Source organism: Leucopleurus acutus (assembly GCF_964270905.1).
Source record: "Leucopleurus acutus genome assembly, chromosome: 18".
In the NCBI taxonomy this organism is placed as follows: Eukaryota; Metazoa; Chordata; class Mammalia; order Artiodactyla; family Delphinidae; genus Leucopleurus; species Leucopleurus acutus.
In genome coordinates, this window is record NC_139160.1 from 884,081 (window position 1) to 910,182 (window position 26,102).

The following is a 26,102-nucleotide window of genomic DNA, read 5'->3' on the forward strand; positions in this document are numbered from 1 at the left end:
GTTACCCTCAGAGAAATGACAAAAATGATGATGACTGACATGAACAGAAGGGATAGAAGCTAAAGGAGAATTGAAAAACACCTTCAAAAAGAAAAAAATGCCACCTCGAAATCTAGGTCAAGCGAAAATCTCCTTTGAAAATGTAGGCAAAATAAAAGACATTTTCAGAAGAACAAAAAATGAGAGAATTCGTTGCTAGAGGAAGTTCTCCAGGTTGAAGGGGAAAATCCCTGATCTAAACCTGAATCTGCAAGAAAGAATGAAAGTCACCACGCGTGGTAAACCTACGGGAACACAGTTCTTTAGAAGCATGGTCTGTAAAATGCAAAAATAATAAAAATGAGTTTATTGTATGATTTCTGTGTAAGTAGAAGTAAAACGTGTGACCAGACAGCATAAAGGGCTGGGGCATAAATTGAATTATAATGGTATGAGGTGCTCACATTGTATGTGGAGCGGCACAAAATTAAAGTTTGACTGTGAGAGATAATCGACAAGAACCGACTGTACAGCACAAGGAACTCTACTCAATATTCTGTGCTAACCTATATGGGGAAGGAATCTGAAAAAGACTAGATATGTATGCATATACAGCACTGAACCACTGTGCTGTACGCCTGAAACTAACCCAACGTTGTAAATCAACTATACTCCAATATAAAATAAAAATTAAATTAAAAGAAGAAGGATTGAATGGAGAGGCTATCGGGTAACTTGAAGAATCGAAAAGAAGGCTATGGAATTGGGCTCCCAACGGTAGGAATCAGGGCAGCTCTGCAGCTCTACTTTTTCCCCCCCAATCTCTGTATTACTGTTGTTAAAAAGCAAGACAAAGGGCCCAAAATGGAGTCTCTTATGCTAAACCCTCCGTCAGCAAAGCCAGACTGAGCTTCATTCCGGTTTCGGGTCTCCCGGAAACAGAGTCTCAAACCAGCCCCTCGGGAATCTCCGGTCGGCGCTAGTCCTGTCGCCCGCAGAGCCCGTTAACAATTTCTGGGAAATAAAAACAGAATCTGGTTAATACAATCAAGTCTAACCTTTTGTTTCCCTTTGTGCTGAGTCTAGTGTCCCTGGCTCACAGCGGCCGCCCTGGGGAACTGACCAGGTGGCAAGTTCTGGGTTTAAACCCGCCGCTCTCTCCTCCGGACCCCTCACCTAACCCCTCAGGAGTTCATTCGATGCCCTGTTTCCTGAAACGAGTCATTAGGAACCACAACACTCATTTTCTCATCCTTCGTGGCCGTGGAACGGCCAGCATTATGCATTTCTCCCTGGAGGACCCAAATTTGGAAAGTGCACTGTCCCACCAAGCTCCCTTCCTACCAAACTTCCATCTGGCTGACCACCAGTTACAGGTACCTATACCCAGGACCTCATAAACCACAGAATGGATCAGCAACATGCTGGTAGCAAACGGCACCGCCCATGGGGATCATTTTCTCTGAGGCTTCGCCCAGAGAAAATCACACGTCCTATCGTCAGGAGGATGCCCCAGCCCCAAGGAAGCGCAGATCCTGCGGTCTCACAACGAACAGTGCCTTCCAGGCTGTAGTCTAGGGCCTGATTCTTCTTCCCAACTATTATCCCCACGATGCCGAGGGTGCTGTCTTTTGAGTGAATCTGTCATAGAGGGGAATTCACCTACAAACAAGGGGACAGGCAACCCCCAGGGTAGGGACACAGATTCCACCACGAATGCTCATCCCTGAGGTGATTCTTCAAAAATGCTACTTCAAAGACTCAAATCAACATGAATTAATCTTTGAAGCAGCTACTTTGGAACAAATTCTTGTGCCACCTTGTTCGGGCTTCCCCTCGCTCACTCTCTTACTTAATTAACAAGGCTCGATTTGGGGAATCTGGGCAAGAAAGCTTCCATCTACAGCAAAAGCGATGCTGAATTCCTGCGAGCAATTCCTGGGAATTCACCTGTGATGTTATCTGCCCGCAGAGAAGGATTCATTCACAGAAGGACAGGCCGAGACTGACTGAAAGGAGAGACCAGCTTGTGATCAGCCCCTTTGCAGATGGAAGACAACTTGGGAATCATGGGCACCATTTCAGGGCCCTCCAAGTCTTTGCTATTAACCCTTCCCTAGGTTGCCTGGGGAACACATTTATGCTGTTCCTAATAGTAAAGGAAGTGAAAGAGGGGAAAGAACAGGCTTTGAGACCGGACGGACCTGGATTCTGGTCTCCTTTGCAAAATTACTAAAGAAAGTACTTCCTTCCAGGGTGGTTTTATGGGTCAAAGATAATGTATATAAAGAAACAGTGTCAGAAACACAGTCGGTGCCCAACAAAATGCTAAGTAGTATTATTTGGGGCAAGGAAACCATAGATTAGACCCAACCCTACCACCTACCAGCTCTGTGATCCAATATCTTAGTTCCATCTGCAAAGTGGGAATAATAATGGTAAAGATAAATGAGGTCATCGATGATAAACTGTAAAGCACTATACATCATATGGTGTTATCTGACCTTTGAAGTTTCTTCAGACTCCAGCAGTCTATAATTTACCACCTGATAAAAGGGTTGTACTGTGGTTTAGAGTGAGGTGAGGAGGTTTACCAACTAATAGAGCTCAGTTGCCACATCAACTCAGACATTATTTTCAAAGTAAGAAAGTTAATGTTGAGGTACATGTCTTCTGTAACATCCCAGTGGGTTTTCCACTGTCGATACAGACAAGAGACAACGCTGTATTTTAGGATCAGAGCACTGGAGTGGAACTAATACTCTGTTAAGCTGGGAAAACTAGGACTTACCTTGGCTTTGGTAACACAACGTGAAGACACTCTGCTTGTATATTTTGAAATCCCCAAATTCTCTTGTAGAAAATGTCAATCAAGCACCATCAAAATATTGTGCTTTTTCAGCCTCTCATCATAAGCAAGCAGTGTTTTCCATTATGGGTTAGAGAGAAGGCAAAGTGCTTTATGGATCTAACAACTTCTGAAGCTATTCAAGAGCAAAAGGATGTGACATGTACACAGAGAGAGGGGAGGAGAGAAACTGTTATATCTATCTATATATAGTTATATATAGAATACCATATATAATATATGATATGGATAGAAAATATGTTATATGTAGTTATATCTGCAGTATATATTATGTAGGGAGGGATATAGACAGACACAGTGAACGTGTTGCATGTATATTATGAGAAGGTCTTCAGTTATAGGTTGCCTGAAAGCAGTAGCATCTTCCCGCCGAGCTGGGCCGGGCACGGTTTGCTCAGCTGTGCAGGGCGCTCTTCTAAAGCATTTATTGTTTTAAGCACAGCAGTGGCCCTAATACTTGGAGGGGTGCCTGGTTCCGGTGACTTGGGTTTCCCTACATTGTCAGAAACAGTTTTCCCGATTCTTAGTCTTAAGAATTATTGGCTCAGTTTTCAAAGTTTCACTAATACCAAAGGTTAGCTTTTCTTGTGACACATGAACTTTCTCACTCTGTCAAGACCGTTTTCTTAGCGCGGCCTGTCATGGACACTGGCTTCCAGATCTCGGACTAATAAAGAGATGCTTCTTTACACTATTTCTTTCTCAGGTCACGCTGCCAGAGCAGCAGGTCTCTGGGCCATGTAAATGTCAAACCTTGGACCGGGTCAGGTTGTATGAGGCTTTCATGGCACGTTTAACACGACATGACTCAAAGTTTCAAAAGAGCTCAATTCACTTGCATCTCACATACTTGGAGAATTCCCTTTTTCTTACGGAAAGTACCATTTTCTTGAAACATAGCTGCCCTTCCAATTGCATAAGGAGAATCCCATAATCATGAGAGAGGAGACCCCTCGGGTCGGTTGTACAAATGGTCCTGGAAAGGGCGGGAGCAGAGAAGAGCAGCAGGACAGGAGGCTGGTTCATGGACTGACCGGGAGCCAAGGGTCATCCAGGCCCCCTGGGAGGGGCTCAGAACTTGTCTTTGCAGAGGTTTCAGGAGGATGTCAGGTGGGTGGGGAGGGATGAGCGTGTTGCTGGCTGCACCAGCATTACCTGGAATTCCTGCGAAAACACAAATCCCTGGGCCCTGCCTGTGGACACTCCGAGTCAGCAGGACTTTCTGGAAGACCCAGAATCTGTCTTTTTAACAAGTGTCGGGTGGGTCCGATTCCTTCTGTGTGGTGGTTTCGGAACACTTGATTTGTATATTCCAAGCAGGACTCACCAGGTTGATGCCAGCTTGTGCTGTGCTGGTGAGGGTTTAACCTTCACACACACACACCCCCCCAAAAACAGGCCTTGATTCTGAGCCTTGCTGAGTTCCGGATGCCCACACGTGTACACACACCGTGGTGGACATGGTGGCCGGTTTCGACCTGACATCATGGGACACAGAGCTGGGAACAGACGCCCACGAGGGGCCCCCATGGCCAAGCCTGCAGAGCTGCCCAGCAGCCAGTGGGAGGGTCCAGGGCCAGTGGGTCACCTAGAAAAGGGAACTGGGGAGACAGGTGTGAGCCCAGTGTCCAGGAGCTCCTAGTGCCCGGTGGGTGCCGTGTGTGCATGCAGTGTGGGGGCCTGATGAGAGGGCAGATGACAGATACGTGTCCCTTCCTTTATTTGCCATTTTTTACAACAACGTGTTAGTCTGTAACAGCTCCAAAAGCGACTGATGAGGTTTTTAAATTTCTTTTTATTTTTTAATATTTATTAATATTTTTTTTGGCTGCGTCGGGTCTTTGCAGCATGCAGGATCTTTCGTTGCGGCGTGCGGGTTTCTCTCTAGTTGCAGGACGCAGGCTTAGTTGCCCTGTGGCATGTGGGATCTTAGTGCCCTGACCACGTCCCCTGCATTAGAAGGCAGATTCTTAAGCACTGGACCGCCAGGAAAGTCCCGAAGTTTTTTAATTTCTTAGTTTCATTAGAAACTCAGGGACTTCCCTGGTGGCGCAGTGGTTAAGAATCCACCTGCCAATGCAAGGCACGTGGGTTCCTGCCCTGCTCCGGGAAGATCCCACGTGCTGCGGAGCAACTAAGGCCGTGTGCCACAACTACTGAGCCCGTGCTCTAGAGCCCGCAAGCCACAACTACTGAAGCCTGCGCGCCTAGAGCCCGTGCTCCACAGAGAAGCCACCGCAATGAGAAGCCCGCGCACTGCAAGGAAGAGTAGCCCCGCTCACTGCAACTAGAGAAAGCCCGCGCGCAGCAACAAAGACCCAACACAGCCAAACATAAATAAATTTATTTAAAAGAAAAAGCAACTCCGACTTTGACACTTTACTGTGCTTTAGCACGTGGCCGCTGCTTTTCTCACTGACGCAGAGAGAGCCCCACTGTCGGCTCCGGGCTGCGTTAACGCGGCCCCAGTGGTTCAGGAAGTGTCCTTGCTTGTGAGCCCTCCCTGGGTTTTCAGACCGTGGCCCAGATGCCTCACGTCTTGTTTTAGCTCTTCTATGTTTTAAGAAGATTTTTGTGCATGTGTTTCTTATTCGTCCTCAGCAGAGGGCTGGTTACCCAGTCGTTGCCAGAGGTGGCCTGAAGTGGACATGTCAAGTTCCTTTGTTGTTTGGTTGGGCCGGTTTGTTGGGAACGTGCTTTGTGTTGGGTGCCACCGGGAGCAAGACATCGAATGACTCCTCAGCCCTTGCAGCCGGCCGGGGTCCGACGTGTGACACCGCAGCTGCTGCGCAGAACGAAGAGGTGACGCACGCGGGTCCAGGCAGGGTGTCAGGGAACTGGCAGAGGGACAGGAGGGCTTCCGGGGGGAGGTGGCACCGGCCAGGCCCGCACATGTGAGATGGGAGGCGTCACCGTCCTCGCCTTCAGCCGCAGCTGGTACATCAACCCGGCAGACACCGCAGGGACCAGCAGCTCCCGACACCAGCTGAACCCACCCGGCGCCCGTGCCCAGGAGGGGTCGGGCCCAGCCCACGGGGCTGTCTACTGGTCCACACTTCGCACGCTAACCCAGCCGCTACACAGAAACCTGCAGTGCCACAGAGGAAACGTCTGGGGTCCACGATCTCCTCTCTGGGGAGCCTCTTAGAGTCATCCTGACGAGAGGCCTGAGGGCTAGGAGGTAAACTTTGATCTGCTGTGTATTTCTCTACAGCCAGCTTCTGGAAGAAAAGAGGTGCTGGAGGTGAACTTACTCGGGAATCATTCAGGTTAAAGCCAGCTCCGCTCTCCGCCAAAAAAAAAAAAAAAAAAGGAAAAGAGAAGAGGAAGCACAGCATATCTAAGGACAGAAAATTAAAAGGCAGTTTTTCCAAAAATGTGAAGGGGTCATTTCAGATCCTTATGGAAAAGAAAGGCGTGTACCAGCCCCAAGCCCGGGACTGGGCTGAAACCCAGCGTCCGCAGGCCTGGCTGGCTGGGACCCAGAGCTTGAGCCCCAGGGAGCCGCAGGCCTGCAGGTTCCCAGGGCCCAGGGCAGCCGGGACGCCAGCGGGAGGAGTGAATTCCGAGCGGCGTGTTGGGGGAAGGGCAGTGACCCAAAATTCGTGGGCCTGGAGATCTGCAAAAAGGAGACACGCGGGCCAAAGGCAACGGAACAGAGCTCTTGCCTCGGCAGAACACAGACGAGCTCCCTGCCGAGGCGGGAGACAAAACGCCGCCACCTCGAACCTGAGGGATGCTCCGGGGGCAGGCAGCCCCAGCACTGGACTGGCGACGCGACGCCCTTTAAAGGACAGGAGGGACTCCCAGGCAGAGTGCCAGGTGTCCTTGTGCTGCTCGAGTCCTACCTGTCCAGCGCCACCTGGGCAGATGACAATTTGGGGGTGGGGGTGTGTGTGAGCTCTCCGCTTGCTGTAGTGCCAAGTATGGTTCCATCCAACCTAGAAAACCCGCCAGGGACGCCCGGCCCCGGGTCCGGACTGAAACAAGCAGGTGGCTGTCAGAGCCCGCGCTCCGGGGCACAGCCCAGGAAGGGACAATGTGGCAGCTCTTCCAGAGGCCAAGGTGGCCCTGCGGGCTGTCCAACAAGAGCAAGCCCTCGGCCGTGGCGAAGGGAGAGTGGCAAAGGGGGTCCAGCTTGGGAGGGTCCCCAGGGCCAGTCGGAACCTGGCGAGGATCCCCGGCCGGGCAGCCCGAGGCCGGCTCAGGGGAGCCGAGGGTCTCGCCCAGGAGCGCCCCGTGCTACGGCCGGAAGGGGGTCTCCCGCCGGCCCGCCCTCCCCCGCCGCCGCCGGGGGCTGGGAGGGGCTCCGGAGACTGGGCGGGGGCGCGGCCCGAGCGAAGGTCTGTGCGCTCCAGCGCCCTCTCCCTGCCGGGGGCTGCCCTGCGGACACCGGCCGGCCCGGGATCCCCAGCCTCGGCCCAGCCCCCGTCCTGGGTGCGGCCTCCACAGCCCAGGATCCCCCTCGTCCTGCTCACGGCCGGAGACGGGCCGTGTCATCGGTCACGCGCTCGCTGTGGCGGCGTCGGTGGGTTGCACGCCACCCCCAGAAGGGGCTTCCCAAGCACACCCGACCGTGGCGCCGTGGGAAACTCTGGCCCAAACTGTGGGCTGTCCCCGAATGACAGAGGGCTCTGAACAAAGGATCCGCTTACGACTCGACCGTCGTGGTCGCTCGAGATAACGTTCGTCATCAGGATCACCGATTGCGCAGAAAGAACAGAAGGAAAAGGCGTCTTTATGGAATCAAACGCTTTTATTTGGAATAAGCATCAAGAAAACGAAGGGAGTTGCCCATAAATGCAGGGCCACAGAGTACTCAGCGAGAGGTCGGAAAATAACGATAAAAGTATTGTGCAGCAGATTAAAGTAACTTGAAACTACGGTCGCTGGCTATGAAGGGCACCCACACGGAACCACACGGGAAATAAGGCGATTTGCTGTCTTGGCTGCGCTGGCGGCAGGGGAGCCAGCCCGCAGACCTCGGCGCTGCTCTGACCCCCAGTCCACCGGGGCGCCTGCCTAGTGGAGAGCAGGTCGTGCTCCGCCTGCCGGGCTCCCAAGGCCTCCCCGCGTCTCTGAGCCACCTGACAGGGGCTCGTGCTCCAGCGAACGGGCTCCAGCACGGGCGGCAGTGGTCGCGCGAGGCTTCACTGGGGCTGCAGCTGGCTCTTCAGTCTGGCAAGTCTCATGAGGCACCTGTCCCTCCACTCCCTCCTGGCAGCTAAGTGCTCCGGGTCATCTGGAACCTTCATGCACATGGCCTGGGAACAGGAAAGAAAAAGAAAAGACGAGAGGGAAAAGGGGGAGAGAAGCATGAAGAGCAACTAACTTGGCAGGGGGGAATTTCTCCTATTGATGCAAACTCTGAATTTGCTTTCAGAGACAAAAGAAGCCTGGCAAACCCTAAACTAATGTAACTTTCCAAATCCAGAGGGGCCGACGGTTCCTTCAGACGAGTCAAAATGACCTGCCAGTTCCTTGGCCACACCGCTCGGAGGGTCCCCTGAGACCCTGACGGGGCTATGAACAGTCACGGACGTGGAACCTCAAAGTCAAGCCAAAGAGCCCGGCTACAAACGAATCCTCGCCTTCCACCGGCAGCGAGTCTACACACCTGGTGCACTTTTTCCGCTGCGGCCCCGGAAAACTCTGGAACGGGTCCAAAAGTCTTTAGGACATGTTTCATGCCCTCGCTGTACCTGTCACAGTAGCTTAACATACCTGGAAGCACAAGAAAACAAGAATGCCCAAGTCAGGGAACTCTTGTCTGCGGCTCAAACCAAGAATGTGTCCGGAGGGTGTTGCCCTGGGCTCACCCTCCCGTGGACGAGGCAGGGCTGCGGGTGGGAAAGGCACCCCTGTCAGCGGCCCTGGGCTCACTCCTCAAGCTTTTCTCGGTAATAAAGGCCCGAGAAGCAACCCGACCTCCAGGCCTGGGTCAGCGCCTCTCAGGGACGCTGGGTCGGCCCACGTTCCTGCTTTGATTCCTCGACTATCACATTAATCCTGTTTTCACCACAAGCGTCTCCTTCAACGATGTACCTGTGAGGTTACTCGTGTACATGGCTCGAATGCATTTTCTAAGAACCAAAGATGTCAAGTTCAACGAAATCCGTTGCCCACTCCGCTCTTATCCCTGGATTCTACCTGGCACTTGACCCACCGGGCGGCGGCGGCCTTAACACGGGCTCTTCACCCTAGGGGCTGGCTAGGCTGTGGCCGCTGGGTTAGGGCGCCGCCAGCCACCCGCCCCGACCTGCATCTGAGCCCCGGCCACACGACTTCCCACTACGCCGGGCCCTCAATCGAAGATGGAGCCCTAGGATTCTGGTGGAGAAGCACATGGACAAGAGGCTCATCCTGGCGGGGCTGGGGGGGGGAGGGAAGCGCCGCACTTAGGAGCAGCGCGCGGGCTGCCTGGCGGAGGCCGACTCCAAGAGGAAGCCCGTCAGCTGCCCACACGCGGGGCGGGCTTGCCTGGACTCACCAATCGGCACACAGCGTGGCCCTCCCTCCCCCATCCCTCCCTCCTGCCCGCCAGGCAGGTTGCCTCGGGAGCCGGGCCCCGGAGCCGCTGAGCTGCGCTGGCCCCTTGCCAACCTCTCAAAACCAGGGAGACTCGGCAGTTGGTCAGTCAGGCTAAAAAGATAACAAGGGAACAAACAAAACTGCAGGATTTGCAGAGATCCAGAGCTGGGCCCTCACCGACCCCACGAAAACTGCGCGATTCATTTAAAATAAAAATGATCTCCGCTAGTTACGCCTTAAAAAAGAAAACCAACCTCTGTGGGGTTGCTTTTGGTGCATCTCCTAAATTCGCTGATTTCAACTGCATTTGTCCCAAATCGTTTGCCTTCTCTCAGAGGGTGATAAAATGATACCCACTTTGTCTTAGAAGAGAAAGTGGTTCGAAGGGTGAGAATTCGAAAATGCAACGTCTCTGACGTTAGCACCTGCAATTAAGTGGTGGACGCTCCGTTTTAAGATGAGGGGTTTCACTGTGTTTACCAGAAGCACCAGGGGACGGTCCAGAGCTCAATATTTACTTCACTGTGACGATTTGTTGGTTTATTCAAACTCAAGGTGATAAAATCCAGACACAAATACAGCTGACTCGTGTTGGGGAAGCAGAGACGCTGAACCAAGTGAGCTGGAGACACTGAGTGAGAAAAGAGCAGGCAGATGTGCTGCAGCCGCGAACTCACCCACTTTCGGAGAAACAAGCTGCCCCGGCCCCCAACCCCCAGCAGTGAGCCACGGGACTCGATTCAGGTGCCGTGTTTCACCTCTGGGTCACTTTACGTTTTCTGAACGAGTGTCCCTCTTTCACTGCCCCTGTGAAGTCATCTGAGTCTCCCAGGGGCTTTCTAGAATCTTTTTTTTCCCTACTGCCTTTTATACAATTTGTAGTTTTAAAAGGGCTTTTATTTCTTCAGAACAGAATAAAATATGGTGAAACTCTTTACAGTTCATAACTTCTCCCCAACTTGTTCAGAAAACCAATTAAAACTTCAGTCTCATTTGCATAAAAACACTTTCTATAACATGCACTCAGCTCTCAGGGTAAACAGCCCGTTGTTTGTGGCGAGGCTGGGAGCCTCCACTCGCTCCAGACACAGGAAGTTCACGGTGACTTACAGTCAGGATCCGCGGTGTGCCTGCCTTATTGACAACTTTCCAGTGAAGGTATCACGCTTGCTATTATTTGCAACACATCCCCTTCCATTAGAGAGTAAAAAAGGAGGCCTTTAAATATTTCCAACGATAATTTTGGCTTCTCTACACCATGAAAGGTGAACTGAGTGGGAATTATTCTAGAATAACAATTTCATTGAGAATGGAAATTAGGGACTTCCCTGGTGGCCCAGTGGTTAAGAATCCACCTTCCAATGCAGGGGACGTGGGTTCGATCCCTGGTCGGGGAGCTAAGGTCCCACACAGGATCCCGCGGGGGGGGGGGCAACTAAGCCTGCGCACGGCCCTTAAGACCCAACACAGGCTAATGAATAAATAAACACTATGTAAGAAAAAAAAAATGGAAAGGAAAAAAAACACTTCACCTTTTATCCCACTAGTCTGCCCTCCCCCCATATCTTCTTTACATCCATGCCCTCTGCTCTGTCAACAATACCCTCTTCCAAAAACTCATAGAGCTTACCTTTTTAGAAGACTCTGAACCTAACTTTTTTTTTTTTTTTTGCGGTACACGGGCCTCTCACTGTTGTGGCCTCTCCCGTTGCGGAGCACAGGCTCCGGACGCGCAAGCTCAGCGGCCATGGCTCACGGGCCCAGCCGCTCCGCGGCATGTGGGATCTTCCCGGACCGGGGCACAAACCCGTGTCCCCTGCGTCGGCAGACGGACTCTCAACCACTGCGCCAGCAGGGAAGCCCTGAACCTAACTTCTTAAGAGATGCTTATATGGAATAAGAAAAGATGGTGGGGGGAGGGGGGGAACAGATTCTCATGAAATTAGATTTAGCTCATTTCACTGGTTTCTAACGAGCCCAGTGTCTCCACACCATGTATTCTCATGCCACCCCTGTGGGGGGGCGGTCACTGCTGCTATACCCCTTTTACAGGTGGGGAAACTGAGGTGCAGTGCACTGACCTGCCAAGGTCATCTAGCTTGCAGGTCAGCGGGGCGCTGGCTGACTCCACCAGCCAGACCCACCACTCTGAGAGCCGGCGCTGCCTTAAAACGTAGCCAGACGGAGGAGGCGTGCTGGCCTCCTGCTTCTCAGATCCTAAAATACCTCTACCACTTCCAGATAAACTGTAGCTTTTAAAGACTAATAACTAGCCTTAACCTGAGACGTCGGCTTTATATAAAACTATATCCAAAAGGAAGAATTCTTGATATATTCTGGTGACACTGTGAGGAATAACGAGCATTTCCATTGATGCCAAGCCAGATCTCAAAACTGTCTAACTCTGGTCTCTGGAATGCTCTGAAGTTGAAAACTACATCCGTCCACCACTATCATATTAAGCCAATTAGGTTTTCTTATCATTTCTGCTTTGTTTGAAAAATTGCTGTGGGCCTCCTTCCTGTCTGCACACTATTTGATTCTTGAGTTTCTGGTTTCATCAGCTTCTGTTTCTATTTGTTTGAGAGTTAAAGCTGTTCTCAGTCTCTCCCTATAGATTTCTTGTGATACCTGAATTATCTTATTTTTCTCAAGAAAAAAAAAAAAGGTAGAAAGAAAAAGAAAAACATGACGGTTACCAGGCAGTGTCTACGTCCACTTCAAATGCTTAAATATGTTCCTCACTTTTAAGGTTCTGGTTGAAAAACACATTTGAAATTTTCCAAGGCTTCATTTTAATGAGCGATCGTGGGAACCCCTGCTCGCTGCTCTCTGCGCAGCCCCACGCTCAGTGCTGCCCCTCTCCCTGCTCCGCCCTGGGGAGAACCATCCCGTGCTGAACTGCTTCTGGGCGCACACGTGTGCAGCCGGTCACCAACGCATCTGGGAAACTGCTTGACTCACTCACTGGAAACTATATTCCACCAATTACTGTGGTGAGAAGTGACTGAACGAACAGGAAAACACCGTGGAACTCTAAAATCTACGTCCAGCAGGCTCCCAGGGGTCACCTGCCCCGGCCCCCCGCCCCCCGACCTCACTGCAGGAGTCTCCTCTCAACCCAAGCGTCTGGCAGGTGGGCACCAGCCTCCGGCCCCTCAGCTCCCCTCTCACGGCAGGGCCTCTCTGCACATCAGCTCCAGGTTCTAGAAAGTTCCTCCGGCTGTTTCCGGTCTTCTGTTCTAGCTCCAGCCCCACAAAAGACACAGACAGACAGACAGGCACATACTACTCCGGTCACCTTCTTCTGGATATGCTCCAGTTTCTCAACACGTTCGTTAAATGTAGACCATGGAGCTGAACACAACATTTGTTTTCTATTTGTACTCAAGTTTCACAAGTTAATAACCTAATGCTTAAAACAATACACAAACATTGTACAAATTTATGACAACATAAAAAAGCACAAGGATAAGTTACTTATCATTTCAGCAGCAAGAGACAGCAGCAGTAATAACATGTAGGTGACATTTTCCCAGATTTTTATGCATAGCTTTTTTTGATTTATTTTTGTCTTAATTTGTTGTAGGTTTTATTGCTTGTTTTTCAAATGACGTCCTTTTTTTCAGTTGATTAAAGTCGGGCTGAAAGTTTCATTCCTGGGAGAGTCTCCCCTTCTCAAGTTATTTTTCTTTCAGTGTCACCAGCTCACTGGCTCTCACCTACTCCCCCAGCCCCTGGAGGTCGGCTTCTGGGGCAGCCGCCAGCCAGGCCTGTCCCCGCAGCTGTCACCAGCCCTTCTCCCGCAGAAGCCCCTCCCTCAGGCCTCCCCCGCCTTCTGGAAGGAGACCCACGCTCAGCAAACACGCCCAGAAGCTGCTCCTACTTGGGCAGAAGGTGTGTGCAGTCGAGGTTCCGGTGGTCATGTCCCCAATCCTATTTCTTCTTGCCTCTGTAAAGCACTTCACCATCGTTCTCAGGAAACACAGCTCTGCCTTCCTCAGGCTGGAGGGTCCTTGGCGGTGTCGGCAGCATCTCACCCCCGCCCCCCAGTTCTTGCCACAGGGAGGTGCGTGGAGCCCGCGTGGACTATCCCCTCAGCCCCTCCCTGTGAATGACGGACTGGCCGCCATCTCCTGCACGACACTGTTTCTATTCAGTTGTAAGAAAAGGCAAGATTGACCGTTACAAAACCATGAAAGCACTAAACAGCACAGAACCCCACCTTGAACCCGACGGAACGGAAGCCTACCTTCGGCGTTGAGGTGCATGGTCTCCAGGGGCCCAATGAACGCGTACCGCATGCCCAGGCCGTCTGACATGACGAGGTCAAGGTCGCCCGGGGACACTACTCCTTCCTAAGTGGAGAGAAGGGGCCGGCAAGGTGGTGAGTCCTCGGGAAAGACCGTTTCATTACCATCATTCTCATCCTGACTTCTCTGGAGCGGGATCCCAAAATTCTCTGCAAAGCACTATCACAGGTTTCATCAAACGCGGCATCACAGAACTGTAGGATACAAACGGATCCTGAAAGGAGAGTGTGCTGTGAAATGGTCAAATACCAATTCAATCTCCGGCCCCTCCACTGTCCCCCCTTCTCTAACCTACAACCCTCGTCCTGTCGGAAGCAAAGGGCGGAAGCCTTCTCTGCACGTCTGCCTGAGACCCGGGGCTGTCGGAAGAGCTGGAGAGCGTCCTCCAGGCTTCGTCCGCCTGCAAGCCCGGCCGCGCTCAGCTTCTGATGCGCTCGTAAACAAGTGCTACTCTTTGATGCAAGGCAGCTTCGAGCAGTGAGTGTGTGTGTGTGTGTGTGTGTGTGCGTGCGTGCGTGCTGCTCACACGGCCCTACCTTCCGCGCGGTCGCCTGCGGAAGGAGCAGGGACGCGAGGTGACGACCCGCGCGGCCGCCGGGAGAGGGAAGCGGCCCAGGCTGTCAGGGTGGCTGCGAAGTCTCCAGCTCTGTTTCCGGAGCGCCTTCCTCCACGTGGAGAGGCCCCGCTTCGGGAACAGGGAGTCGGGGGTGGAGCGAGCCCGGACCCTCAGCCCCGGCGCGCACACGCCCCCCGCCCGGCGCCCGCCTTCCCTCCCTCCCCTGGGCCGGGGGCTCCACCGCCAAAGTCCAGGCCCCCAGGAGGCCCGCGCGCCCCTCACCCCTGCGGCCCAGCTGCCGGGGGGAGAAAACAGTCCCTCGGGCCCCTGTGGGCGTCTGCGAGGAGGGGGGGGCCGGGGGCCCACGCAGGGCAAGGGTGATTCGGGGCGACTGAGGACCCTGGGTGAGAAGCCCTTTCCGCGTGGCTGCACACACGTGCGCACGCGCGTGTGACAGACGGGGACGCGCGGAGCCGCACGCGGAGCTGAGCGCGCGGCCCCTCCAGCACGCCCAGCCGGCTTCCTGACTCGCCCAGAGGCAAACATCCTGACTTTTGTAATAACCATCCCTTCCTCCGCGTTCCCGAAACATGGAGTCTGCATTTTGCCTGTTTTCCATCTTCTTGGAGATGGATTCACAGTGCGTTCTTTTCTGACTTGCGTCTTTCACTCCACCTCACGCTTTCAAGATTCACCGGAGTCGTGTGCTGCTGTAGGCGCCCGTCCTCGCGGCTTCCTCATCCGTCCTACTGTTGGTAAACATCTGGGCTGTCGTCATTTCCACCGTAAACGACTGCAGAGCCGCGGCCTGGCGCGTCCTCCACTGGGAGCCGATGTGGCTGTACCCGTGTCGCTGTCCCCAGGTGGCGCGGACCAGGGGCTTCCTGTTAGTTCTAAACCATCCTTGGGTTCATCTGACTGCTACTGAGAGCAAATCAACTCAGTTCACTCAGATACTCACCAGTCGCCCGCCCTCCCCTCCTGGTGGCAGAGCTGGGGGGGGGGGTGGGGGGCGGGGCATGGGCACCAGGAGGAAACACTGAACACAAGGCCCGTGGTGGTGCCGCCCAGAACCACCAAGAAACGACTGCTGGTCCGCAGGGTCCGGCCGCCTCTCTCCCTCGCTCCCTCCGCGCCATGTCTTGGGCAGGAAGGGCATTCCCGCACCCAAGGCTCCCAAGGCTCGGGAGCGCCGTGAAAGGCAGCCACGCAGGGGCTGCCGACCCTCCCTCGGCCCTGGCCCCCAGGTCAACATTCCAACAGCCTCGAGTTTCCATTCCACCACCAAACTGGGAAGGATGCGGACCCGGAAGCCAGCCTGGCCTGCGACGGTGTTTGCCTTGACTCTCTTCTCCCAAAACTGTGTTCAGTACTTTCAGAGCTGACTTCCAAAGATTTCAAAATACCCACGCACTGCGCCACCCAGAGTAATTAAATTCTGATTTGTAAGCGTCGTGAGCGCTAACAGTGACCCGACCAATCAAAGCGTTAGAGGGCTTCTCCATCACCCGACGCCCTCACACTGGAGAGGACCTGCACTTCCTTCACTCCTGCTTCATCCACGGAGGGCGGTCAGTTTTTGACCAGTTGCTATTCATTAGCTGAACAAGTTAGAAAAGAGAAAAAGTTTTAATATTTCCTCTTCCTAACTGCTTCTTTCTGCCCGATTTGAATTTTCTGAGGCAGATTTCTCTAAGCTTGAGTTTTTACCCAGAAGCTAAATCCAAAGAAAAGAAACGGCCACGAGAAATTCAGCCAAGATGCTCGCTGATTAGGGTCCACGCCACTGAGGCAGGTGCCCGGGTTCATCCCTGCTGCACTCAGCGCAGAACTAAAGCTTCATGTTCGGGATATTCTGAAGGTCAAGTTGTGCTGTGAGCTCCGCTCCACCCAGAGCCCTAGTGCCACCTGTGGCCTAGATGTTAACATTATCAATAATAACTAAATAAATCCTTGCTATGGCATAAAAGGCGGGCCAAGCGCTTGAGATGAATGGATCTGGTGACGACTCCTTGGATAGACAGGACCCCCGCAGCAGTTTGAGGACTGAAACCCCCTCATTCCAGTGTGCCTGGGGGGTCAGTATAGTTATCAGTACTTCCTCTATCTCGTGGTAAAATTCTCAAGTCACACGTACAAGGAAAAGCCCCAAGTGGTTAAAAGTTTCCTAAATCTCAGACAGAGCAACGAACACTATGATCACGGCTAGTTCAAAAGGTGGTTTGCATCATGTCCTGAAAAACCACTGGATGAGGACAGCCCAGCCAGAGTGGGCAGGAGCCCCTTCACTGAACACCTCCTGCCTCAACTCACCTCCTTTAGCTAAAGTCTAAGACTCTCCACAATCCACCAACACACACCCACGGCCTGGGCATACACTTTGCACCTGGCGTGCTCACAGGAGGTTCCCAGACTGCCGCCCACAAGCAAGGTGCAAACTTCAAGTGCAATGAAAGGTCTGGGATGTACCAGTCAGGGTCCCACCAGAGAGACAGAACCGCTCAGCTATAGATACGCCAAGAGATTTATGCCAAAGAATCGGCGTGTGGACACCGGCACATCTGAGATCCAGGGCGGCAGCCGCTGGTGGAGACCTCAGCTCTGCCCTTAAGGCTGTTCAATTGATTGGATGAAGTTTGCCCAGATTATTGAATTGCCCAGAAGTTTGCCCAGATTATTGCCCAGAATAATCTCCTTACTCAAGTCAACTGACTGTAGCTGCTAATCGCATCTATAAAACATCTTCAGAGAAACACGGCCAAAGCCCGTGTGTGACTGAATGAGCGGCCCTCTGGCCCAGCCCAACCGATCCTCGCAGGGGGCAGAGTGGAAGCTCAAAGCACGATCCTCACCCTCGGGCATCCTGGGTCTGGTACTCTGTGAGCAGGGGGAGGAGAATGGGAAGACACCACTAAAATAAGGACCGTGGTGCTCGGCCTGTCCTTCGGGGGTACACGAAAGAAGGGGGAGGCGGCGGGGGTCTTGCGTAGCTCAGGAATGCAAAATCTGCTGAAGGGAGAGCCATGGGACTGTTTCCTCTACTGATGACCAGCTGCCCAGAAACACCCTTCCTTCTCATCACCCCCTTCTCATACTAAACCTGCTTGCCCGAGGCACATATCTTTGGCATGTGGCCTCACAGTCACTTGCCCCCCCCCCCCCCCCGCGTTTCTCATGCCGTCTCTCCTTGCCTGGCTCTTTTCGCCATTTCCCAGCTTCTGGTCTTCTACTTTGTTTTGGTCTACTTTTCACCACCCCTGGTCCTGAATTTTCAAGCTTCTCTTGCGCAAACACTTCTCCACCTCGGCCGGCACCATCACCACGAGGAACAGACCCGCCTCCCAGGAATCTGGACGAGGTTATACACAAGTTCCCCCAACCAGAGCTGCGCAGGCTTCAATCCAATGTCTTAACTGAGACAAAAAAAGCTTTAGTGTGTCAGACGACGAAATGCAACATCCAGGGGCGTGAAGGAAGCGTGCGCTGGTCCAGCGCCACCCCCCCCCCCCCCGTCAGAGGCCCAGGAGAAGGGGTTACAGAGAAAGAGGCCACCTCAGGCTTTGTCCCCGATCCCCAGAGACGTTCAGTGTCAAGCCAGACGCCAGTGACCCCGGTGCAGAGATAGTCAAGCCCGAGTCGGGGCACTGGACTCTTTAGAAAGTCCATCCCTGCAGCCCTTATGAACAAACGGTACAGAGTAATAACGTAGTTACTGATCGTGGAGTTTAAACCAAGGACTATCACGATGATGAGGGTTCGGGTTTTTCTCACAAGAAACCAGCTAGAACCATGAGTTAGTTCCTTCCACTCACGTACGCCTGCATGCCTTTGTTTCCTACATTCTTCGCTAAGCACTGCGTCTCCCACACACAATATGAAAACTGGCTCCGGAGCCAGTGACGAAGCCCTGATTCACCCGTCCCCACCCACGCTTCCTTCCAGGGAAAAGGCGAGGCAAGGACAGGACTTTCATAGGTGAAAAAGGGGAGACTGCTAAGTGCTGCCCCGCTGTCACCCAGAGGCTGTCGGGTCTGTGAGACGCTCAACACCCTGTGTTTGCCTGGAAGCGGGGCGGGGCCATTCCTGCGGGATGACACAGGCAAACCGTGCGACCCTGGAGAAGAGCTGACTGAACACATTTAGCTGATGCAACGGGACACTGACTCATACGCATCAAACCCCCGCATCCAGCGCCTCAGAGGGGACGCGGGGCAAGGAGACGAGAGCTCGCGGTGGACGGTCCCGGCCAGGCCACTGGGAAGTGAGGGGCAGACGGGGCCACATCCTCGGCAGGTGTCCGGCCCGACGGGGCGATCCCACTGCCCGAATTGTTCTGGGAGAAGAAGGCGCCAAAGGAGGAGACCGTATGTGCAAAGAGGCATCGTACGGCAGAAAACTTGAAATGACCTTAAAACAACCCACAGCAGGCGAACGATCAGATTTTTTTCAAAAGGATCAGTGGAATGAAATCTCATGAAGCCATTAGAAATGAATAAAAAGTCGAGGAAAGTTTTTTTTTTTTTTTTTTTTTGCGGTACGCAGGCCTCTCACTGCTGTGGCCTCTCCCGTTGCGGAGCACAGGCTCCGGACGCGCAGGCTCAGCGGCCATGGCTCACGGGCCCAGCCGCTCCGCGGCACGTGGGATCTTCCCGGACCGGGGCACGAACCCACGTCCCCTGCATCGGCAGGCGGACTCCCAACCACTGCGCCACCAGGGAAGCCCTCGAGGAAAGTATTCTTAACAGAGGCTAGACAAGAACGCAGAAAACTAAAAGCAATTTGACTCAGGGTAGGGAACGTAAGTGGTATTTTCCCTTTGAATATTTTTAAGAATAAAGCTTTTAGCGGAAAGAAACCAAACAATGAAAAGGAAAGAGGGGAAAGGCTTTGTCTTAATCCGAGGGATAGTCCAGAGCTGTCTGGGCTGCGGCAGCGACACCCTCATGTGATTTTTCTTACTTTGCTGCGCTCGTAACAAAGCTTTCAGGGAGAAAAACACCAGTATTATGAGTCCAACACAAAGAAAAGGTCTGGACCTTAAATACAGCCAAAGCCCAAGGCATCCGTTCGTGCAAATGTAAGCGCACCAGGGCTCGCTGCGGTGGTGGAGCACTAACTGGGGTCGTCCGGGAACGGGGCTCTCGACAGAGAGGTGGGCGCCAAGCAGCGGAAGCCCTCGGCCTCCACGCCGAGGCACACCTGGCCCGTGGCCGCCTGCCCCTCACGACCAGCCACGGAGCTTCGCACCCCCAGGGCCGCTCCCGCCTGCACCTCGGGAAGCAGGATGGCCGGGCATCAGGCTCCCTGTCCCAGAGGTCACCTGCGCCTCGCCTCTCTGCCCGTTCTCCTGCGGACGCCTTCCCTCCGCCTCTGTCCTCCACCAGGGGCGCCGGCCTCCCCCGCCCTGCCTGTTAACTGTCCAGCTCACAGCAGAGGACCTGAAAGCCATCACTGCCCGATTAGCTGTGGGTGGGGATTACCAGTCAGGTGTTAGAGTGACAGCATTTCACTTCATTTTCTTTTCCTTTTTAAAGATTTTTTTTTTCTTTTGGGATGTGGAACATCCTTAACGTCTTCAGCGAACTTGCTACAATACTGCCTGTGCCCCGTGCCCTGATTTCCCGGCCCCGAGGCACGCGGATCCCAGCTCCCCACTGGACGGCGCAGTCTCGGCCACTGCGCCGCCAGGGAAGTCCCTGATTTTCTTTTAGAGCGGTCAGAATACTAGCATAGGTGCTTCTACTTTAAACACTGCTGCAGTAACCCCAGGCATGCCAAGCAGGTTTTTTAAATTGAGTATGTGGTCGGTGTCTGCATTACGTGTATCTGTTAATGGGGCTGGAGTTGTCTCTGAAACACTAAGTCAGCAGGATCTCTCCTTTCAGTAGGGTTTTGCTGCTCGCCAGCGCGGCTACTCAGAAAATAACCTCCCGTAAAAGGGTAAATCCTATTACAGAAATGGTCTACTTCTTACAGGCCGTCGCTGCCGGGAGAGTTCTAATTGACTGGTGATTCCCAGCCAGCAGATCAAGTCTCCCGGCTGTTCCGCCCTGAGGGAGACCGTCGGAGTCTGCGGGCTGCAGCCGGGCCGGGTGCTCCCCATGCAGGAGGGAACCTCAGGAGAGCTGGACGGACCAGCTCCACGCACAGGAGGCGCCAGCAGGAACAGGAGCTCCAGACACGCACCTGCAGCCCAGCGACCCCGCCTTCCGGCCGTGCCCGCACGCCCACAGGTTGTCACACGCGGCCTAACGCGCGTCGGCCAGGAGTGGCCTCTCGTTAATTTGATCGCCTCCCAGTGGTCAGTGAAGGACATGAAACACTTGCTGAGCCACAGGTGTGGGTCCTGATATAGTTCTGGGGCTTCTTAAAATGCTGAGACCCTGGTGTCCTTCCAGAGCTGCCCTATAACGAGAAACACCTCCCTCTCCATCTGCCTCTGAACGGAAGGCCACTGATAGGAGGCTCTTCCAACTTACAGCCGAGAAAGCAGGTCTCAGTTAATTTGGAGGATGGTCCTCATGAAGGGGGTGGCACACCTGCTCCGAAGGGCCTGTAGTCCCAGCTGATGCGTCCCCCGAGAAGCAGGCTAAGCTAAGGAGGATGGCAGTGCAGCTGGGTCCACAGCAGGCTCGGTACACTTCACGGGAGAAAGAGCTCGAACAGCTGGAACCCAGAGAACCCTTCAGTGTCCTCTGGGGATGGACTTCCTGCCACGGACAAGCTGACCCAGGCTTTGGAAGGCAAGACAGAGGCCAGGTGAGCACAGGGATGTGGGCCAGGGCTGGAAGGTGAGCTCCAGGGGCCGGCGGAAGACAGTTCCCTCAGCCTTGTCGAGGTTAGGTTTTCAGGAGGTACAATAAATAATGCAGAGATGGCAGGAAAACGTTTTAGAAAAAGTTTCCATGGGTGAATTTTGACCTAGGGCGCCTGGTGACGGGCAGTCATAAGACTCGTGGACCCTGGAGCAGATGAACACCAAGCAGGGATGGACCGGGCACCCAGCGGCGCAGGAAGCCGAGCCCTGCGTGGGGCAGGGAGAGCTGCCCAGGCCCCGGTTGAAAGCGGCAAACAGAGGAAGCATCCTTCCTGGACGGACCGAGGCTCAGAGCTGGGGGAGGAAAAGGCAACCATGAGGAAATCCACTCACACACTTTACTTGTTTGAGAGAAAAACATAGGCACTTCCCTGGCAGTCCAGTGGTTGGGACTCTGCGCTCTCACTGCCGAGGGCCCGGTTCGATCCCTGGTCAAGGAACTAAGACCCAGCGAGCCGTGCAGCAAGGCCCCCCCCAAAAAACAAAAAAAAGTTTACGGTTTTTTTTAGAAATAAATTTGTTTTTTATTTCTTATTCTTTCTTTATTTGGCCAAGCTGTGTGGTTTGCAAGATCTCAGTCCCCCGACCAGGGAGGGAACCCAGGCCCTCGGCAGTGAAAGCTCAGAGTATGAACCACTGGACTGCCAGGGAATTCGCAACCCCTAAACTTTTAAGTTTAAAGTTTAAAAGACGTAACATGTAGAAAATCCTACAGCTGAGGGTGTGGCGGGGAGGGCAGGAGCTGGCCTCTCTCTTGGCGCCCTTAACCGCCCTTCACTCCTTCTACATGACTTCCTGCCAAGTACACCGATGGGTGTCGCCAAGGTCTCTTCTGTAACATGTTGCCCAAGCCTCAGCTTCTTCCTACTGGCCGCGCTCCAGGGGAGCCAAGCCTTAAGCGGTCCTGGTGTTTCCAACACCTTCTCTCTAAACAAAAGCTTCTAAAATAGCCCCGCCTTCCACCTGCCCGGAAGCACGGCTTCGAACATGCTTTCTCTTGTCGGGCCACTCAGGCCACGAGTCTCTGCAGCCTTCCTTGATCCCAAAGCCTGCAGAGCAAGTGACTCAGCCTGCTCCTCCTTCTCTTCATCCTCGCCACCTGTTCGTGCTGGTTTGCCTCCAGAGTCATTGGCAGGTCCTGTACGTACTCAGGGTGACATTCATGGAAAAAAGGCCCCCCCGGACTCAGGAAAGGACGGCTGCAAGGCGGCTCGCTGTCTGACCTGGCTTCCTTCTCAGAAGGCTCCGTGTGTGAGAAGCAAACTTCTGGGGTTGAACTTGAACTTGGAGAACTGGGCCCATGCTCACACTGGCTTCTAAAAGAAGAGCGAAATCCAACAACCGCCTACCGCTGCGCGATCACAGCCCAAGTGAGGTCGTTCGGGCAGTGAGTCTACGGCGTTAGGTCATCTTCCCCCCAAACTCCGCTCAGTACTATCAGTCCCCGGTGTCGGCCCCTCCGTAAAGGAGTTGGCAGTTCTCTCCAGTTTAGGTGTGGCTTCACGGCGAGGCTGGAACCCGCAGCCCAGCCTACAGAACCAGCCCGGGAGCACCGGACTCGCGGGGGCCGGCAGGGCCGCCTCTCAGGCCCAAGGAGCCGTCACCCTTGGAGGGACACTCTGTTCACACAGGCCTGCGACTAAATGAGGAAAACCAGACTACGGTTTGCATCCCTGCTCCGGAAACCAAAGGCCACGTGAGGATCGCTGATGCCAAACGTGCGGCCGGCGTGACGGGGAAGACAGCATCTGGGGGACTGAGGGGGACGGGAGCTTTGATTTGGAGGAGCAGTGAAAACCTAGCATTCGTTTGTTCTGCTGTGTTTGTGTTTTAATCAAAAGTGAATTAAATCTTGTCTTAAAATCAATTTTCACATCTTTTTTGGGATAACCAGAGGTATTCAGTGTCATAAATCTAGGACTAGGAATCGGGACCATGTAAGAGTCTTTCCACTAAGCAAAGATGGTTAGAGCTGCATGTTTATCTATTGTGAGCCCTGAGTCAGAGATAAAGAGGGTCAGAAACAAGAGACACGCAATGACAGAAAACATGGAAGGGGAAAAGGCAACTGAGAAAGACGGCAGAATATACTGTATCTCATTGAAGTTAAGACTCCATTGATTGAAAGTTAAATTAGCATTTAACGCTCCATTATGGAAGAAAAATGCTGCCAATAAAATGAAGATGTTAAAATGTAAAAAAAAATAAATCAATTTTATCTTAGAACAGATGGAATTCCATACGTCAAGGCTGAGGCCAAGGTCTCAGGGCGTGAGCCAGGACTCCTCCCCCTTTACGATGCACGGGAATCCCCTGGGAGGGGAGGGGGTTGATAAAGTGCAGAGTCCAGTTGTGCAGGGCGGGGGTGGGGCCTGAGACGCTGAATCTCCAACAAGCGCCCAGGTGAAGCCCACGCTGCCACCCTGAGCCCCAGGACCTCCCTCGTGCCCTGGCATGTGAGCATTTCGGCTCAGAGCTAACTCACAGGTGACTGCTGTTACACCCCTGGACTCTGGGATTCAGAAAACGTGGTTGCCACCATCATCACTGTAACCATAACACCTACTCGACCATTATTAGTACACGCCAGCCACGTTCTAAGCCCTTTACAGACATAACCCGTCCAACCCTCATCAGATCTTGATGGGGAACAGTCCGTTGTCATCTTCACTTACAAATGCAGACACCGTGGCACACAGGCGGCACAGGTCTGAATCCCTACCAGACCGGGGAACATGGATCAAACCACTTAATCTGTAAAGGCAAAAATAACAATATGTCTCTCGTGGTTTTAGGACTGGATGATCTGAAAAACTCTGAAAATCATGAGAAATGTAAAGGAAAGCACTTTGTAAGCTCTGAAACACTATATACAAACGGAAGCCACTGATGAGGAGGTGATTCTCAGTGGTTTGCTGTGCTAAGACGCCTCATTCCTGTGTTTTCCAGTCAGTCCTCTGTATCCACGGGTTCCACATCCTCGAATTCAACTGATCGCGGATCAAAAATATTCAGGAAAAAGAATCCAGAAAGGTCCAAAAGGCAAAATTTGAATTTGCTAGAAAGGCAACTGTTTACACAGTGTTTACATCCTATTTACGACTGTTTAAATGCACTGACATTGTATGAACAACTGTTTACACATGACTGAGGTTGTATTAGGTATTGGAAGTAATCTAGACACGACTTCAAATATGCTGGAGGGACCGCTGTGCTCTCCTAAATTACATCCAACAGAAACCCTTGAGTGGCTTTACCACAAAATGTCTCATCTGTGAACTTTACCACACGATCCTGGAGATGCACTTTAGTAGCTGAAACCAGTCCTCATAACAGCTGTGCTCGTGCCAGGACTAAAGCTGGACCACGGAAGCCTGGAATCTCTCAAAGGGTCCTGCACAGACCACAGCCCCGAGCAAGACGCCAGAGGCCCAAGGAGCAGAAATCACCTGGATGTTACCTTTCTCAGAAGGATGAACAAAACCGGAGGTAAGCAATTTAAAGCTCGTTACCACCCGCACATTCCGATGGGCTGAGAACCCAAGGGCGGCTCCGTGATTCACTCCTGCTCGCCTCCACGGACCCTCCCTCAACAGGGCAAGAATTTACGGGCACTACAAGCTCAGCTGTTGTCTGGGCGAGAGTCTGTCATTACAACACTACTTCCCTTATTGTGCTCGTCAGCTAAAGATCGACTGAAAATCACTTTTCTGGCCAACAGGATCCTGTCACCCAGTGACCTAACCTCGGATGACTAGACTATAGCCATTGGCATTTCCCAGCCAACAGGGGCTGCTCCGTCCCAATTCTGCAGCCAAACGGTCCAGGAAAAAACGGACTGCATGGCTGTGAGCGCCCATGTGCCCCTGCAGCCGGGGCACCCGTCCTGCTCCCACAATGGATGCCCTGCGGAGCTCACGGGCTGGGACGGGACAGTGTGCTCTGCGCAGCCTCTTCCCGACCTTGGCTCGTCTCCCCTGGTTCCCCACGAAGGACAGGCCCGTGCAGGAGCCACACACACACACGCACGCACGCAGGCACGCACACACACGCACGCGCACACGCACGCACATGCACGCGCACACGCACGCACACACACCGCTCCCACCCTGTCTTTCCTAGAATTTCTCTCTCCTGCTTGGTTGCAAGGATGAAGGGATACCCTCCCTCCAGAGTTAGTGAGACTGAAAACAGGAAAACCACAGTGGGGGGGGCAGGGGGAGGGAATCAATGAAACAAAAAGCCTTCTCTTCAAGAAAGCACCAAAACTGATAAATCTCTAGCATGACAAAGATAAAGAGAGCAGACATGAATCACCCACAACAGGAATGAACCCAGGGATGTCACGACAGGCACCACCGACAACTTCACACTCGTAAGTTCAGCGACAGAAGAAAAGGGCCGATTTCTCCAAAACCATAAACCGCCAAAACTCATCCAAGATGAAACAGACAGCCCGAATGGTTCTACAACCACTAAAGCTGCTGAATTTGTAATTAAAGACCAAAAAAGAATTCTCCAGGCCCAGGTGGTTTCGTTGGAGAATTCGACCAAACATTTAAGGAAGAATTAACAGAACTTTTACAATCTCTTCCGGAAAACAGAAGAGGAAGGAAAACTTCCCAACTCTTGAGTTTTCCTCGAGTTGGTGTTCCTCGTTTAGATGACAGAAAGCAAAATTCAACTTCAGGGCTTTTCTCCATCTCTTCCAGGCACTAAGATATCTTACAAATAAAAGTCGCCCTAAAATCTCCACAACGTTTCACTGTAATAGTGAATTTTTCTTGCGGTATATTAAGTTCCCGTACTCTAGACAAGTGGAAATATTTTTATTTTATTTTCTTTATTTTTTTTGGCCGCGTCGGGTCTCAGCTGCATCATGTGGGATCTTCTGTTGCTGTTGTGGCGCGTGGGCTTCTCTCTAGTTGTGGCGCGCGGGCTCCAGAGCGCGGTGGGCTCTGTAATTTGTGTCACGTGGGCTCTCTCGTTGAGGCGCGCGAGCTCAGTAGCTGTGGCGCCCGGGCTTAGTTGCCCCGT

General features: G+C 53.0%; 1 protein-coding gene across 1 annotated transcript in view; it reads right to left on the reverse strand.

The window, feature by feature from the left end:
• Window positions 1–7,784: 7,784 nt before the first annotated feature.
• Window positions 7,785–26,102, reverse strand: part of CRYL1 (crystallin lambda 1) — a 72,682-nt gene continuing 54,364 nt past the window's right edge. The window contains exons 6-8 of the mRNA XM_082859727.1: window positions 13,632–13,737; window positions 8,466–8,572; window positions 7,785–8,112 (exon numbers count right to left, since the gene is read on the reverse strand). Of these exons, the coding sequence (XP_082715853.1) occupies window positions 7,999–8,112; window positions 8,466–8,572; window positions 13,632–13,737 (327 nt within the window). The 3' untranslated portion in view covers window positions 7,785–7,998. The remainder of the gene's footprint in view (window positions 8,113–8,465; window positions 8,573–13,631; window positions 13,738–26,102) is intronic.